At 33.6% G+C, this 15,911-nt stretch overlaps 1 protein-coding gene across 1 annotated transcript; it reads right to left on the bottom strand.

Moving 5' to 3' along the window:
* Positions 1 to 56: 56 nt before the first annotated feature.
* On the bottom strand, positions 57 to 15,282 carry LOC132723792 (Bardet-Biedl syndrome 1 protein homolog). Its single transcript, XM_060708577.1, has 15 exons — positions 15,126 to 15,282; positions 12,871 to 13,040; positions 12,536 to 12,625; positions 11,738 to 11,862; positions 11,005 to 11,051; positions 10,248 to 10,491; positions 8,697 to 8,803; positions 7,677 to 7,800; positions 7,070 to 7,195; positions 5,988 to 6,090; positions 4,732 to 4,890; positions 4,052 to 4,185; positions 3,467 to 3,601; positions 2,567 to 2,653; positions 57 to 927 (listed from the first exon to the last, which is right to left on the bottom strand). Exons 1-15 carry the CDS (start codon positions 15,173 to 15,175, stop codon positions 841 to 843), a joined length of 1,788 nt encoding a protein of 595 aa, XP_060564560.1. The 5' UTR covers positions 15,176 to 15,282; the 3' UTR covers positions 57 to 840.
* Between the last annotated feature and the right edge of the window lie 629 nt (positions 15,283 to 15,911).

Genomic DNA, 15,911 nt, shown 5'->3' on the forward strand with positions numbered 1-15,911 from the left:
TAATTAATCTAAAATCTGCTTATATCTATGGGACAATAAAACAAGAGATAAGTATGTCAATTTAATTTTTTTAATTCTTCAATATAAATCACATTCAATAAATAAAGACGGACGGAAAATCTCACAACTACATTAAATCATTAACATATACTAGTTCATAAAATGTGTTTCATGTTACAACCATGTTCAATCTGAAGACTTCAGATGAGGCTTGATAAACTCGAGCCCAATACTTCTCAAGACAATAGATATCAATATAGATAGCATTTAGATAATAAAACTAACTTGACCTAAAACTAGACAGTTCCTAAATGATAACAAGTAAAGTCAAATAATGTAAAGTAAAGTCATTTCACAAGTAGTCTTGTACATAATGTATGGTTATATCTGTGATGTTTAGGGTAAATCACATTGGTGAAATATGTTCACAACAAACACATTATAAAATAAAGACTTCACATAGGTTCCCAATGGTTATCTAAAGAAATCACTTCATGAATTTTTTATTCATCGATAATTAAGAGAAAAATCTGGCATGATGAATATTGCAAAGTACAATTGAATGATAACTTAATGACATTATTAGGACACATAAAAAAGTCTGACTCTTCTATTCAACAGAAAAAGAGCTATTTTACACAGTTTAGATAAATAATGTGGATTGGAGAATGGATAACGTTAGTTTGTATACCCTAAAGGCATAGTTACTATTTGTGCATTTTAACTTAATGTGTTTCCTATGTTTCACATAATTATTGTTCTCAATTCACAAAGAATAATGATCCAATGATTATATGATGCCTGTTGACACAAATCTAAGTTTAAAACGTAAAAATGATGTTACACCACAACCAGTGTCTCACTGACTGGCATACTGATAACTCCTGTAATAATAGGAACGCTTTTGTTCTCCTTCAATACATACACCTGAAATAAATAGCAAAAGACATTGAGAGCAATTTACATGCAGCAGTTGCATAATTTCTAAATGCCAGAAAGTTTGATCACGTTATTAGCATCCGGCCTAAAATTAATTAGCAATTCAGACTATCGTTTAACAAAGTCACTGTGTAGGCGTTCTGTCTTGACTTTATACTCCAGGAATTGCTAAACTATTCTTAAAAGCAAACTGACACACCTTTTTTAGAGGGGTCACAAAGCTACAGTTAAATTACTTAAAACTAGTTGTTTTTTTTACCTCTATCTAACTCAAACATTTACAATATGTTAAAAACTTAATAAAACAAATATCAGTAGTTAACTATGTATACTACAAGGCAGCAAAAAACAAAGAGGACATATCCAAACAAGAGGGCCATAATGGCCCTGAGGTCGCTCACCTGTATATAGGCCTCCCCCCCCCCCCCCCCCCTGGCAGGGCCAATTTTAACCCAATGGGCTTTTATTTGAACAAACTTGGTAGACACCCATAAGAAAATGTTTCAGGCTAAACATCTAAGCTCTAGCTCATTGGGTTTTTTCAAAGAAGATTTATAAAGTTTTTACTATACACATATTGTTAAAATCAATGACACCCCTGGGGCGGGGCCAGTTTTGACCCCAGGGCTTTTATTAAAACAAACTTTGTAGACACTTACTTGAAGATGTTTCATGCTTAATATCTAAACTCCAGCTATTTGGGTTTTTTTCAAAGAAGATTTTTAAGTTTTTGCTATACACATTTAAGAAAAATCAATGACCCCCGGGGCAGGGCCAATTTTGACCCCAGGGCTTTTATTTGAACAAACTTTGTAGACACTCACTAGAAGATGTTTCATGCTTAATATCTTAACTCTAGCTATTTGGGTCTTTTTCAAAGAAGATTTTTAAGTTTTTGCTATACACATTTAAGGAAAATCAATGACCCCCTGGGCGAGGCCAATTTTGACCCCAGGGCTTTTATTTGAACAAACTTGGTAAACACCCATTAGAACATGTTTCATGCTAATTATCTTAGCTCTAGCTCTTTGAGTTCTTTAAAAGAAGATTTTTTAAGTTTTTACTATATGCATATAGGGAAAATCAATGACCCCCTGGGGCGGGGCCAATTTTGACCCAAGGGCTTTTCTTTGAACAAACTTGGTAGACACTCATTAGAAGATGTTTCATGCTAAATATCTTAGCTCTAGCTCTTTGGGTTCTTTAAAAGAAGATTTTTTAAGTTTTGACTATATGCATATAGGGAAAATCAATGACCCCCTGGGGCGGGGCCAATTTTGACCCCAGGGCTTTTATTTGAACAAACTTGGTAGACACTCACTAGAAGATGTTTCATGCCAAATATCTAAGCTCTAGCTATTTGGGTTCTTTAAAAGAAGATATTTAAAGTTTTTTCTGTCGGTTGCCATGGCAACGAGAGTTCTGCATGGAATTAAATTCTTTGAACAATTTTAAAGGTGACCACTTAAGGAACATTCCTGTGAAGTTTGGATGAAATTGGCTTAGTGGTTTATGAGGAGATGTCATTTAAAGTAAAAGTTTACGGACGGACGGACGCCGGACGAAAAGCGATCACAAAAGCTCACCCTGTCACAAAGTGACAGGTGAGCTAAAAAACTGTGTTTACCTTAACAGTGTCTGAAACACCTTTATCATTCAGGCATTCTATGTAAGTCTCAAAGGTATAATTGAGTCCTGGAACTAACATTGGAACCTGAAATATAAAATTGCCAAACATAAAATACTAAATGAATACTTGTTAGTTTGTTCTGATCAAAAGCCATCAGTCTTTGTTCACCTGGCTATAAAACTGATTTATAAAACAAGTAATTTATTTCTGTCCATAGCAAATGAAAGATTATGCATTAACTGGTTAACAGGCTAAAATGTTAACAGAAATATATTAGATACCTAGTAATTTTCAATGTTTATCAGAAGAAAAGACAAATTATCAAACACATCCCTTTAGCCAATAAATTTTCAAAGATATTGACCCCTCCGGTTTAAGGTAAGTAGTCTTACAACATCATGTATAATATAATGACTACAATTAATCATACAAGGTTTCTCAGAAAAATGATTTTATTTCACCAGGTATTGTAGTTATGAAAATAAATACAAGTAGAAACCGACAAATCTGGGACTCGGCCATTATTGTTACTGCTGACTCAACATTACACATACTAGTATACAAACAAACTTCTGTTAATACAAGTTTAATCATTGCCTAAATAGTTGTGTATCTCCTGCTATACTTATAGGTATGTATGCCTATCATCCATGGCCTAGTGGTTAAGGTTGCTTGACTTCCAACTTCAATGCTCACCGGGGACTTTGGCTTTTTTTACGAGAGAAAGCTATTCACCTAGCTTACAGAATGCACGTGGTTCTACTCAGGTACCCTTTTGTGACTGAAATAATGCAATGAGGGGCACCCGAGATCTTTTTACACCAGTAAAGCTGGACCTAACAGTGGTGGTGTGATATAAACCCTACCATAAAAACATGTATGTATAATAATACTTACAGGTATATATGTCCTGCGGAAACTGTAAAGTTTATCATCATAGTCAAATGTAATGTGGAGATTGGTAGATGCTTGACTTAATGATGTGTTTTGAAGGTTGACTGTCAGTTTAAATGTGGGCCCTATTCCCTGAACCTGTATAACAAAATAAAGAAAAAGCATTAATGAAACTTACATAGGATGCAGAATTATATATTAGTCACATAGGATATATTTATCATCAACTCCATGCTGTAAGAAGTTTTAGCTTTATTTTGGATAAATAAAACTGTCCAAACTAAGATGAGTCATTTGAAAGTTAGCCACTTAAAATACCAAACACTCATCTTGACTTCAGTTTCAGTTAATTTCAAAATTTGCTTGAAATTGAGAATCTAGATAACTGGGTTATGTCAACAAAATTTGAAAGCTTAATTTTCAGAAATGAACATTTTATGTCCTTTCCTCTTTGCTTGTTTTAAATGACATTTTCACCTTTTAATACTTTATGTTATTTATCAGTTTACATCATTTCTAAAGAAGTATGACTATGATTCAAATACATTAAAAATAAGTATATATAAAGATTAAACAATAATCCCTAACCTGTGCAGATAGTTTTAGGGGATCCATGGGATCTGTAGAGATAGGATTCATTGCATTATTCAAGGCCTTGGCGTACTCCCTAGCTGTATTCAATCTCAACAAATACAGGTCCCTCTGGAATGTCCTGTGCATTGCTACAAATATACAAGAGCTTATTTTTAATATTAACCAAACTTAAGTGAACTTGTCTACCTTTCAATCTGGACAAAACCATTTATCATGTTTAGGGAAAATTTCAAAATATGTATTGACAAAATATGACTAGTGCAAACCATGATTACATGGCATGGATGTGCCAGCTGATCTTGGTGTGCACTGGTAGCATGGTTATAATCTGTTGCCATATGCAGGATAAGAGATATTATATTTTAAGATCTTCACACGTTAAATAAACAGAAATATCATTAACACACTAGTTGCACATAAGAAAAGATGAAATTTCAAAACTATCCAAGCACATACACTTAAACTAACTTTCAAAAGAAACAAATTTATGATAATTTATTACATTAAAAGACTTGAAGATCTCATCAAAGGATGCCACGGTTGAATGAATCTCCATGGTTCTGTGAAAAGGTTGCCCCAGTTGCTTTATTTTCGGTTCAAATTGCACCTTTAACAAGGGCCAATATAAACATAACAACAACCTCAATAAAATTTTCTCAAGTCAAAATACTTACTGACTGCACTTTCCCTTTCCCTCATTGTTTGGTCTACAAACAATTTGGTTTTCTTGGGCACGTTTAATTTCACATTTTGAGCAGCAGGGGGTCCCCCTGAAAGATCCCTCTCTTCAAACACAGCTGTCCTTTTCAGTATCTTGATAAGCAACCCACCATCTGAATGAATTAATGACACACATATTTATTGCAGTTAATAACTAGTCAATATTTTCATTTAAGGAAAGTGTGAGAAAAAAATTTACAAAGGTTTGACAATGCCTTTTTTGTTATGGTCTCTTGAAGTTGTACAGAATGAATGGCATAACACAGTAAATGAATGAATATCTAGATAATTGTATCATATCTCACAAGTTTTATGAATATGGTAAGAAAATAAATTAATTCAAGCTGATTAGCTGGTGCAGGAAACTATTACTGCCATAGCTACAACAACAGCAACCATGTCACCATCATAGAGTCAAGCTAGTCTGCACTTTGCTGGCAGCTCAGTGTTTACTTTTAATATCAAGACCTTTTCAAAACAAGAGGGCCATGATGGCCCTGAGGTCGCTCACCTGTATATAGGCCCCCGGAGCGGGGCCAGTTTAAACCCCAGGGCTTTTATTTGAACAAACTTGGAAGACACCCATTAGAAGATGTTTCATGATGTTAAGTTTTTACTACACACATATAATGAAAAACAATGACCTTCTCCCCCTCGCCCCGCCCCCCGGCAGGGCTAATTTTAACCAAAGGGCTTTTATTTGAACAAACATAGACACCCATAAGAAGATGTTTCATGCTAAACATCTAAGCTCTAGCTCATTGGGTTTTTTAAAAGAAGATTTTTTAAAGTTTTTACTATACACATATAGTTAAAAAACAATGACACTCCTGGCGGGGGGCCAGTTTTGACCCCAGGGCTTTTATTTAAACAAACTTGGTAGACGCTCACTAGAAGATGTTTCATGCCAAATATCTAAGCTCTAGCTCTTTGGGTTCTTTAAAAGAAGATATTTAAAGTTTTTTCTTTCGGTTTCTGTGTGGTTTATGAGGAGATGTCATTTAAAGCAAAAGTTTACGGACAGACGGACGCCGGACGCAAAAAGCAATCACAAAAGCTCACCCTGTCACTTTGTGACAGGTGAGCTAAAAATGGACAGTTACAAAAACTCAAAGCAATGTTTGTCCTTTATACATATTTCATACTTTAATGGTTAAGAAGAAAACAAGGTCAAGCATACAACTAACGATTTAAAGAAATATCAACTTACTACTTGTACACATAACCAAAGCCCCATCTTCTCGACCAAACCTCCCAAATCTCATGGCAGTAATCACATCATCTGTTTTTATTACATCAACAAGGTATTTCTCCTGTCACATAAAAGAATGGTATAAAAACACTATGCTACATATGACTTTCTAATATCTAACAAAATAATATTCTTCCTTGTTTGCTATATCACAGAAACACAAATCCGGTACATGTTATAAAGGAAAATTTAAGGTGTCTTGACAGAACCTTCAGAACCAACTGCCTTAAGTTTATTTGCTAGGTAAATGGCTTCAAAACTTCAGGTGGGATTAAAGGGAGGCACAGGCAAAATTTTCATTTCTTCTTTTTGAATTTTTCATTCATTATTTTGTAAATGTCCTCAAAATGAATACACTAGGCAGTCACAGGAACAAAACTTTTCTCCTTGTAAAGAATAAAATAGTGGTTTCCTAACTTGACCCATGTGGGTCAGGTTAGAGCATTAAGATTTCACAATAGCTGTCACAGTGAACATTGGAAATGTTAAAGAACATGTCAAATAAATGACTTGGACCTACTTCGATCATACAATATCCACAATATCTGTTATTGTAACTTTCAGGGTTTATTCAAGTCGCATGACCTGTTTTAAAACTACTCGCGGATTCTGTTGGCGTCAAAATTTTGTTCAACATATATAGATGTATTTATGCTTAAAACCCAAAATATATATAGAAATGATACAGAAATTCATTCTGGTACTTTAAAAATATGTCATTTTAGTGTGATTTGAGTACACAAGATAATTTTAATATTTTTGCCATTAATTTGCCTGAGTATCCCTTTAAAACATACAGAGGAGAGTGACAAGTGATTTGAAAGTGACAACTGAGATAACTATTGATTTCATTATGAGCCAGAAATATAATGACAAAGTAGTGCCAGTATAAAACATAAGGCTGGGACCATTCTAGTGGAATTATATCACATAAATTGCTTTAAAAATATATGAGTGAAACTATTAGTGCCATTATTGAAAATATATAATTATATGCAATTAAAATATCTATAAGACATAGGTACATTTTACAATCTTACCTTATATACATGTACTTCATTATTAGATAAAGCCACTAGGACTGCTTTAAAAGCTTTAGGTTTATAATCAACCACTTCTATAGTTGTGATACTCTTTGGTAACTTCACTGTCCACATTTTCTTACCCTGTAATATAAAATACATATAACTGAAATCATCATACTCCCAAACTTATACATGTAGTAAAAATTGTTCAGCCACATTTCTAACCAGATGGATACTACTTTACTGTCATACATTCACAATGAATACATCAAAGAAAGAATATTATTGTCAACAATTGAATTGTCACAATCTATCTGCAAAATCAATTCAAATTTTGCTGTTAACTACACCAGATAGTTAAAGTATAAAGATTAGGAGAAAAATGCATGTTTTGCAGCTGTAAAAGGTTTCCTCATACTTCACTCCTATAGTTTACTGTCTTTCAGGATAATTTATTCCAGCACATTTAGTGTTGAAGATTAAACACCACTTCAGCAGGTAATGGGGCTGTAAGAGATGTTACACTTAATCTTAAGTCTGCAATTTTTAATTTTTTTAAAGAGAAATAAATGCATGTGTTATATTTAATGACAAAAAACAGGTTATAAATGAGTTACACTACCTTAGAAGTAAAACATTTGAGTGTCTGGTCCATACAGGCTACATAGATTGTTTTGTTGAGTCGTTCCATACCAACTATCTGTGAACTAAGCTCTATACAGCTTTTGGCTGGATCATCTAATCCTCTATAATAAATTGTATACAAGTTCAATAATTATTGTGTAAAAGACAAAAATGAGATCAACCTATAAATCTGCAATTGAACAATTATTAAAATAATATCCAGATGTATATCATTATTTAAACAAACAAGCATGAGGCTCTAACTTGCAAATTATTGCAAATTATTGCAAATTCAAGCTTCATGTAAGCTCAGGCAAGTATTGAAACAGTTAGTTCTGTCATGACCTTGACAAATGTCCCAAATATAAAGGATATATATCAGTGTTCCCATTTACATACATATGTGCGTATTTTACGCATACATGCCAAAATTCACATACAGAAATTTAGGCAAGAGGGTAAAAATACGCACAGAAAGTCAGAATTGTACAAATTTATGTACCCCCTGAATTTTTATTTTACCCCCAGTTTTCAAAGGTAAGGGGTAAAAATACCCCCAATGAAAAATAGAAGTGGGAACACTGATATATACATGTATAACATTTGCAATTTGCAGGAAAAGGCCTTCAAAGTGTGTATAAGACTGTAATGTTACCTTCAAATTTTGATTTTGTTTCTTCTGAATTTATTTATTTATTTTTTATTTGTTGCGTTTTACAGTCACTACAATACTGTAAAGGTCATTTGATGTCTTTCTAGTTTTACTGGTGAAGACCGCAAGTGCCTCTCTCAGTCTCTGTGCGTTATTTCAGTCACCTGAGTAGAGTCTACAAAGTTCCATAAGCTAGCTGGATAGCTTGCTCACATGAAAGAATCTTATGTCCTTAATAGGATTTCATCCCACTGCTGTAAAAGACAAGTGGTTTGAAGTCAACGACCTTAACCACTCGGCCATGGATGCCTTGTTTCTCTGTTGACTAAGACATCTTACTTTTCACTGCTTAAATAGATAACTTACCTTTTTAGGGTATAGATACATCCATTTCTACAAGCTACAACAATTCTATATTCTACATCATACATTCCTGTCACACTTAGGAAAACTGGAACACTCGGTAAATTCATCTGAAAATACATGTGTATTTCAACTGCTTATCAATGATTTGAAGAGATTATCACAACATTTAATGTTCAGTATCTACTCAAGGTAATAAAAGATGTATCTAACATGTATGTGTAAATACATAAATATTATTTCATATTGAACAATACCCTTAAATACAAATAGGTCGAGGTAGACATTAGAATATGGTGGTGTAACATACATGTATAGTACAACAAAGAAGATATTCTTTCTTGTATTTCATGTCCAGAAGACAAAATTGTTGAAATGAAATAACAACTAACCATGTTAACATGTTGGTGTTTCAAGTTGAACAGTAAACATCCTAAGCTAGACAGCTTAAACTCAATTTGCATTTAAATCCTACACTATCAGGTCTGACAATGATGACAGTCATGTGTGAGAATATAAAGCAAGCATGACTTGCATAACTAAGAGCAGAGGCAGGCGCATCTGGGAGCAGAGATTGGTGCCTCTGAGAGCAGAGGCTGGGCCATTTAACAGTGCCAATGCCTCTAAGAGCAGAGGATTATTCCTCTAAGAGCAGAGGCCGGTGCCCCTGAGAGCAGTGGCCGGCACATCTGAGAGCAATGGCCTGCACATCTGCAAGGTCTGACCAGAATCTACATTGACAACTCAGTTTTATTGTTTTGTGCGTTGTTTTTTTTACAAAACAATATCCACTACACTAACAATAAACTAGAACTGTGTCCAAAGGACACAGATGCACCCACCGACAACATATATATATATTACATAGTGAAAAAATCAACAAAGGGCCATAATTCTGTTAAATTTGGTCGCAGCAAAACTTACTTTCTTTACTTCCATCTACATATTAAGGTTGTTCATCCCTGGAAGTTAAAGCAAAGTCTGCCATCCGGTTTAAGAGGAGTTGTGTTCACAAAATTTCTATATGGTATATAGTGAAAAAATCAACAAAGGGCCATAATTCTGTTAAATTTGGTTGCAGCAAAAATTCCTTCCTTAACTGCCATCTACACATTAAGGTTGTTCATCCCTGGAAGTTTAAGCAAAATCTGCCATCTGGTTTAAGAGGAGTTGCGTTCACAAAATTTCTATATAGTATATAGTGAAAAATCAACAAAAGGCCATAATTCTGTTAAATTTGGTTGCAGCGAAAATGCCTTCCTTTACTACCATCTACACATTAAGGTTGTTCATCCCTGGAAGTTTAAGCAAAATTTGCCATCCGGTGTAAGAGGAGTTGCGTTCACAAGATTTTGGGACGGACGGACGGAAAGATGGACGAACAGATGGACGGACAAGTGCAACGCTATATGCTCCCACTTTGTGGGGGCATAAAAAGTTTAAAAAATGTGGGAAAAATGTTAATAACTTTCTTTCAACTTTGTCACCAATGAATCTTAATGAGATTAATATTTTTACTTTTAATATAAAATTAAAAAGTTTACATATACATACAGTTGCAAGAACTGTGAAAGCTTCTGGATCAAGGACATATATAGATTTATCCTCAGTTCCCAGTACCAAACAGCTAATAGCATCTTCCTCTGACATGGATTTCTTCAAGGTACCGAGGCATGTTATCACAGTCTGTCTTTTCAAAGGAGAGTTTTTATACACTTCACAAAACTGAACCATGTCACCAGCATCGGTCAACTGCAAGAACCTCAGTGACCTAACAGTCAGTGCTGAACCGTCAGCTCTGAAAATAAGTAAAATCAACTTATATTACAGAATCACAATGGCAATTTTGATTTATCATTGTATGACAACTTTACTCATTCTAAAAACAAATTGAAATTATAGGATCTTCCTCTGGGTTGTATTTATACTAGCATTGATGCATTTTTTATCTACTAGAACCTCTCAACCATATATGGTAAACCTTTTGTCATAATATATTTGGTGGACATGTATCTTAAGTTTACTCATATCACTGGTGTTAAGTTGCTCCTTCTATAGAAAACTGTACAAAATTCCAATTTTTTTACATGCTATTTTTATTATATAATTACATGCTATTTTTTTCAGTTGTAATGTATAAATAATAATTTATATGCATGCATCTTTCAGTAAATAAATAAAGACCCTAAAACAAGAAAAACCTGTAATTGCCACTATAAAACTGAAACTTCAAACTGTCTTTGCTATATTAAGTTAACGGAATAGTAAAATCAACAAAAATAAAACATAAAGTGCACATATATTCAATTACCTCATTCCTTCCAACATCTCCCTCAATACGTATACATTTATGCGACCCTGGAAAAAAAGTTTTCAGAGATATATCAAACTATTGAAAATATATGAATCACTATTTCCTATAAACATCATTTAGGTGCTTTACTCTAAACATATTGATTATGACAAAGGTTGTATGCTTATTTAAACCATCCTTGAACAAACCAGTACTGGTGTCATATGAAAAAACATGGTTGTAAACTGTGTAGGGCTCAAACCAATGATCCCTGGGTTGAAAGACAGAAACCTTAACCAATAGGTTGCCCCATCTTCCTTTAATTTAAATATTTTGAAACATGAGCCAAATAAACAAGGAAGAAAATTCAGTAGCTCAGTCTCTGATTACATTATCTTAAACTTGTAAAGAATCAAATGTTACAAATGGCAGACTATTCTAACTAGCCATAGACTAAACTTCAATTTTCAAACATTTAACAATGCAATATACATATGTATAATGGTTTCAAAAAGATAAAACATGCTTAAAGAATTCTACAAATATGCAGAAAAATCATTTTCGTAACTCAAATAATTTTAAAGGGACTCCACTAAGAATTTTTAACTTCTTTGAAAAAAAAAATCGTTCATTTGCTCAATCTAGGTATCTTCATTGATATATTTTGTCCTTTTTAAATGCCCCAGTCGATCTTTGCTAGTTTTCAATTGTTATTTTTTAGACTCCTTTAACAAAATTAAAAATAACATACATCTCTGACTTGATTCCACAAATCTTCTTCCACAGAGTTTACTTCTAGAGGTGGCAATGTAAACTTGAAATATGGACGGAGATTCTTGTAAATATATATAAATGGTCCTGATGCTACGGCTATAGCTGAAATAAAACAAAAAATCATTCATATTTAAGTATTTTTATGACTGCTTCCTACTCATATAAACCTATTTTAGACATAAGCAACAAAGTTTGTGTTAAGATTATGTACAAAGTAGAAAATTTTAAGATTTCATCTATGAAATAAACAACCGCCTCCGTGGTCGAGGGGTTAGAGTCGATGACTTCTAATCCTGTTACCTCTCTGTCGTGGGTTCGATCCCTGGGAGATGCTTTGGTAGTTTAGCCCGGAGGAAGGTAGTCTAGTACTGGTGTAACTCTCCAGTAATGATGGTTAGGAAACTACCCGCCTATATGACTGAAATACTGTTGGGAAAAGGCGTAAAATGAATGAAACAAACATACAATATGAAATAAACATCACAAAAAATAGCACTTTAGTATTTTGACATTAGCCTACAAACTTCTGTTCATAGGTCCCCTATTCCTGTAACTATACATATTCATTGAAACGGAAAGTGTTCAAGCAAACTGTGACAAGGCAGGACATTGTTAGCTATCATTTAATTTTCATCTTCATATCACCAAAATTGATAATGAACAGTTACATAATTGAAAACTGGACAAGTCTATTTTAGAAATTCAGCAGGGTAATTGCTGGCCAATTGTCATTTCATAGTAGATTGCCAATAAGGTAGAACAAATGTATAAATACCCGGAGTTCTTGGTTCGTGTGTGTCCATATAGAATGTTACAACACCTGTGGGCAGATCTATTATTGTATTTTCACTGATTAAATCTGTCCCTGAAATAAAATTGACAACCAACATAAGTATTATGATTAGTGAAATTACTTTCTTTTATTGTTTGTGTAACCCTTGTAGGTAAAAAGTTAAGAAGCATACAACATGTAGATAAAATAGCAAGAAATAAATTACCTACAAACTCAAATATACAATATGGTCCTGCAAAAATAAATAAAAAAAAAATTAAGTCTTTTTATATTTCATAACCTTGATTTGATCTAGAGGAAACTCTGGTTATTCATACCTTTATAAACCTTCAGTTTCATGTTAAAGGAGCCAGAGCCGAGATCTGCAATGATGAGTTTCCAATCCCCATCTGCCTGGATATCTGCCAGTGTTATACACTGAGTAAATGTGTAAAGGGAGGCAACTGGATCATGGTATGCATCAAGCCATTTAGATGTTTTAGCATCACTGAAACGAGAAAAATCAATTGCTGAGCAAGAAAACACTAATATGATTGATTGATTAATGCCTTGATTACAATAAAAGCAACAACTAGTTCACACTGTGTCTAAGTAAAAAGATCATTAATGTATGTTACTGCATTAAGGTTTTGGATTTGACCCTTTATGAAACCTTACCAGAATTACACACATTTGTTTAACCTTATTTTAATTTGCAAATTCTCTTTGCACAATCAATAAATGTGCAATTGTTCAATAAAGCAATTACTGTATTTCAAATCTGAAAGTTTTTACCTATCAATTATTACTAGGGAGTTCATGTCAGAAATTTGTTTTTATATGTTGATATTTGGCTTATCATAAATATAATAGATTATATATAGTTTTATCAGCATAACCTTCACTTAGTCCAACTAATTGAACTGCGCAACAAGATATTGCGCTATTTTCGTGACTGGGCAATATCTCGCCTCTACATACAACATCAGATGTACCTTTTCTAAGGTAAAATTTGCGCCAGGATTTGGAGCGCAAGCTTTGAACCTTAGCAGTGTCTACTGTTTGGTAGGACCCATCACTACACTTGATTTTTCCATACAAGAATCTTTTGGTAAACTTAAGTTCACAAGATCTGCACAGTTATCCATTTCAACAGATAATTTAGGTCTCATTGGTCGTCCTTTGTAATATGAGACTGTTTAGATAAATGTATACCTGCGCATGCTTAGAAAGTAGTACAGCAGTTCTTGATAAGAGTTTATCTCCAGTATTAAACTTGTAGTCATAGAACACACTTGTGTCTCTTATTTCTCATTAGAGTTATACGTTGTCTACTTGTGATATACTCACATACAAAACCACATAATATTACACCCTTAATTTGTCATTATCCTAGTCAGCACTATTACTATGTATGACACAAAGTCTCAACAAATGTTTGTTAAGAATTGTAAAGAAAGAAAACAATTGGATATTTTTAAAACATCAAGGAAGTGGGCCCGTACGGCTAGCCAAAAGTTCTAGCCGTACGTGAGTCACGTACGACTAGCAAGGACACACTGTATTGGCTAGCCGTACAGCATTTTCAAAATTATATGGAAGTCGAAAATGCATATGTTATTTTATGACTTTAAGCGAGGATTTTAACCAAGAAACAGCAATTGTCTTCGTATGTTTACTATTTAGAGATTAATCTTCTTGTTGGCTACAGTAAAAAGTAAGAATATTGATCTTTGTCATCTCAAGAGTCGAGAAAAAATAGCGTTTGGTCGCAGTTAAATCACATCAATTGAAATAGTTTACAAAATTTTGATGATAATCCTTTTTTGTTTTATTAAGTTTAATTTTTGACACCTTTAAAATGAAACAAAAAAAACGAAAATAATTGTTGTTGGGCTCTGATAATTGCGTCAATTACCGACGGTATAGAAGTTTGTCCATCATTAAAGAAAGTTTGCATGTTCCGTGAAACGCATTCTAAATTCTTTTGTCAGTCCCTGGGTAAGCTTTAATTAAGGCTAATTAATTGATTGTGCTTTTATCTACTGTACTGTATTTGAAAATTATACATTCACCATTTTTTTTCAATCTTCTTTTTATTTATTCCACTTCGATCATTATTTATTTGATCCATGCGCATAATTAACAAAAAACATCTTTCATACAAATAAAACAACAAATAATAATCATGAGGCACAAAATAACACATGCATGTTCGACTTCATATTATTTCGAAAAGTGCCGTACGGCTAGACAATACAGTGAGTCCTGGCTAGTCGTACCTGACTCACATACGGCTAGAAATTTTGGCTAGCTGTTCGGGCCCATACGGCTAACCACTTCCAAACATCAAAGTAAATTGAATGCATCTGCCAACTCAAAATAGAAAGTTTTATTATTTGAAAATATAGTTTATCAAACTAGCACTCTAAATTGCTTAGGGTTACAAATTATGGCCACCTGTGAATACATTGTAACTCACTATAAACTGTAACTTGTAAGGGGCACTATCACCTGATTTACGGCTGTCAGATCATCTTTTTTCACGAAAACTATTTAGGAGATGGTATAAAAATACGCCAAAGAGTTTCACCTTTTAAAATTTTCCTGTGATTGTTGTTTAGCTAAATCTATTGTCGACATCTTGATGAATACTGCCTTTCTGATTCTATGAAATCATTTTCTGGTAAAATTATGGTTGTCGATGAAAACAATTTCTCCGGAAGTAAATGGAAGTGTTTGATTTTAACAGAAATTATTTTTGTAGTATATCATTTATAGAATAAGATAAAGTGTATCTGTATATAGATTCATAAGAATGATATAACGTCTCCAACTAAGATGTTGTCTATTAAAAATATCTTTGAAATATGTTGGATGATAAAACTAGCACTTTTATTCTAAATGCATGAATTTCTTATTTCAAAAAATTTAATTTATTCTGAAACCCATTTTTACTAATCAAGCATATCCTTTTCCTCAGTTATAAGAATCAGGAACATCACGTAGAGTAATTGAATGCTAAACTATAGGTCAATCACCACTATATATTTCTCTTTTCGGAAAAGACTGAGAAGTCAGTGGCGGTTTCAGGCCCGGGCTTCAGGGCTGCAGCCCCCCTCCCCCCAGCTCGGCCCAAAGATTCATTTACCAGCTCGGCTGGAATATATTTTTGTCAGTTTCAAACTTTATTGTACTCTCTTATCAAAACATTAATTGCTGTCATCCAGTTGTTAATCTCCTGCCTGGGGGCTTGACAGAGATCTTTATATATCTATCAACATGCTTGACTGACTTCAATGTTTAAACCGCATAATTGATTTGTAGGTCTAATGAAATTAATAGTCACAGATAGTGGCAAATAGATGAGTTACATTGT

The sequence above is a fragment of the Ruditapes philippinarum genome, unplaced genomic scaffold, assembly GCF_026571515.1.
Source record: "Ruditapes philippinarum isolate M1 unplaced genomic scaffold, ASM2657151v2 ctg2595_1_1_1_1, whole genome shotgun sequence".
Classification (NCBI taxonomy): domain Eukaryota; kingdom Metazoa; phylum Mollusca; class Bivalvia; order Venerida; family Veneridae; genus Ruditapes; species Ruditapes philippinarum.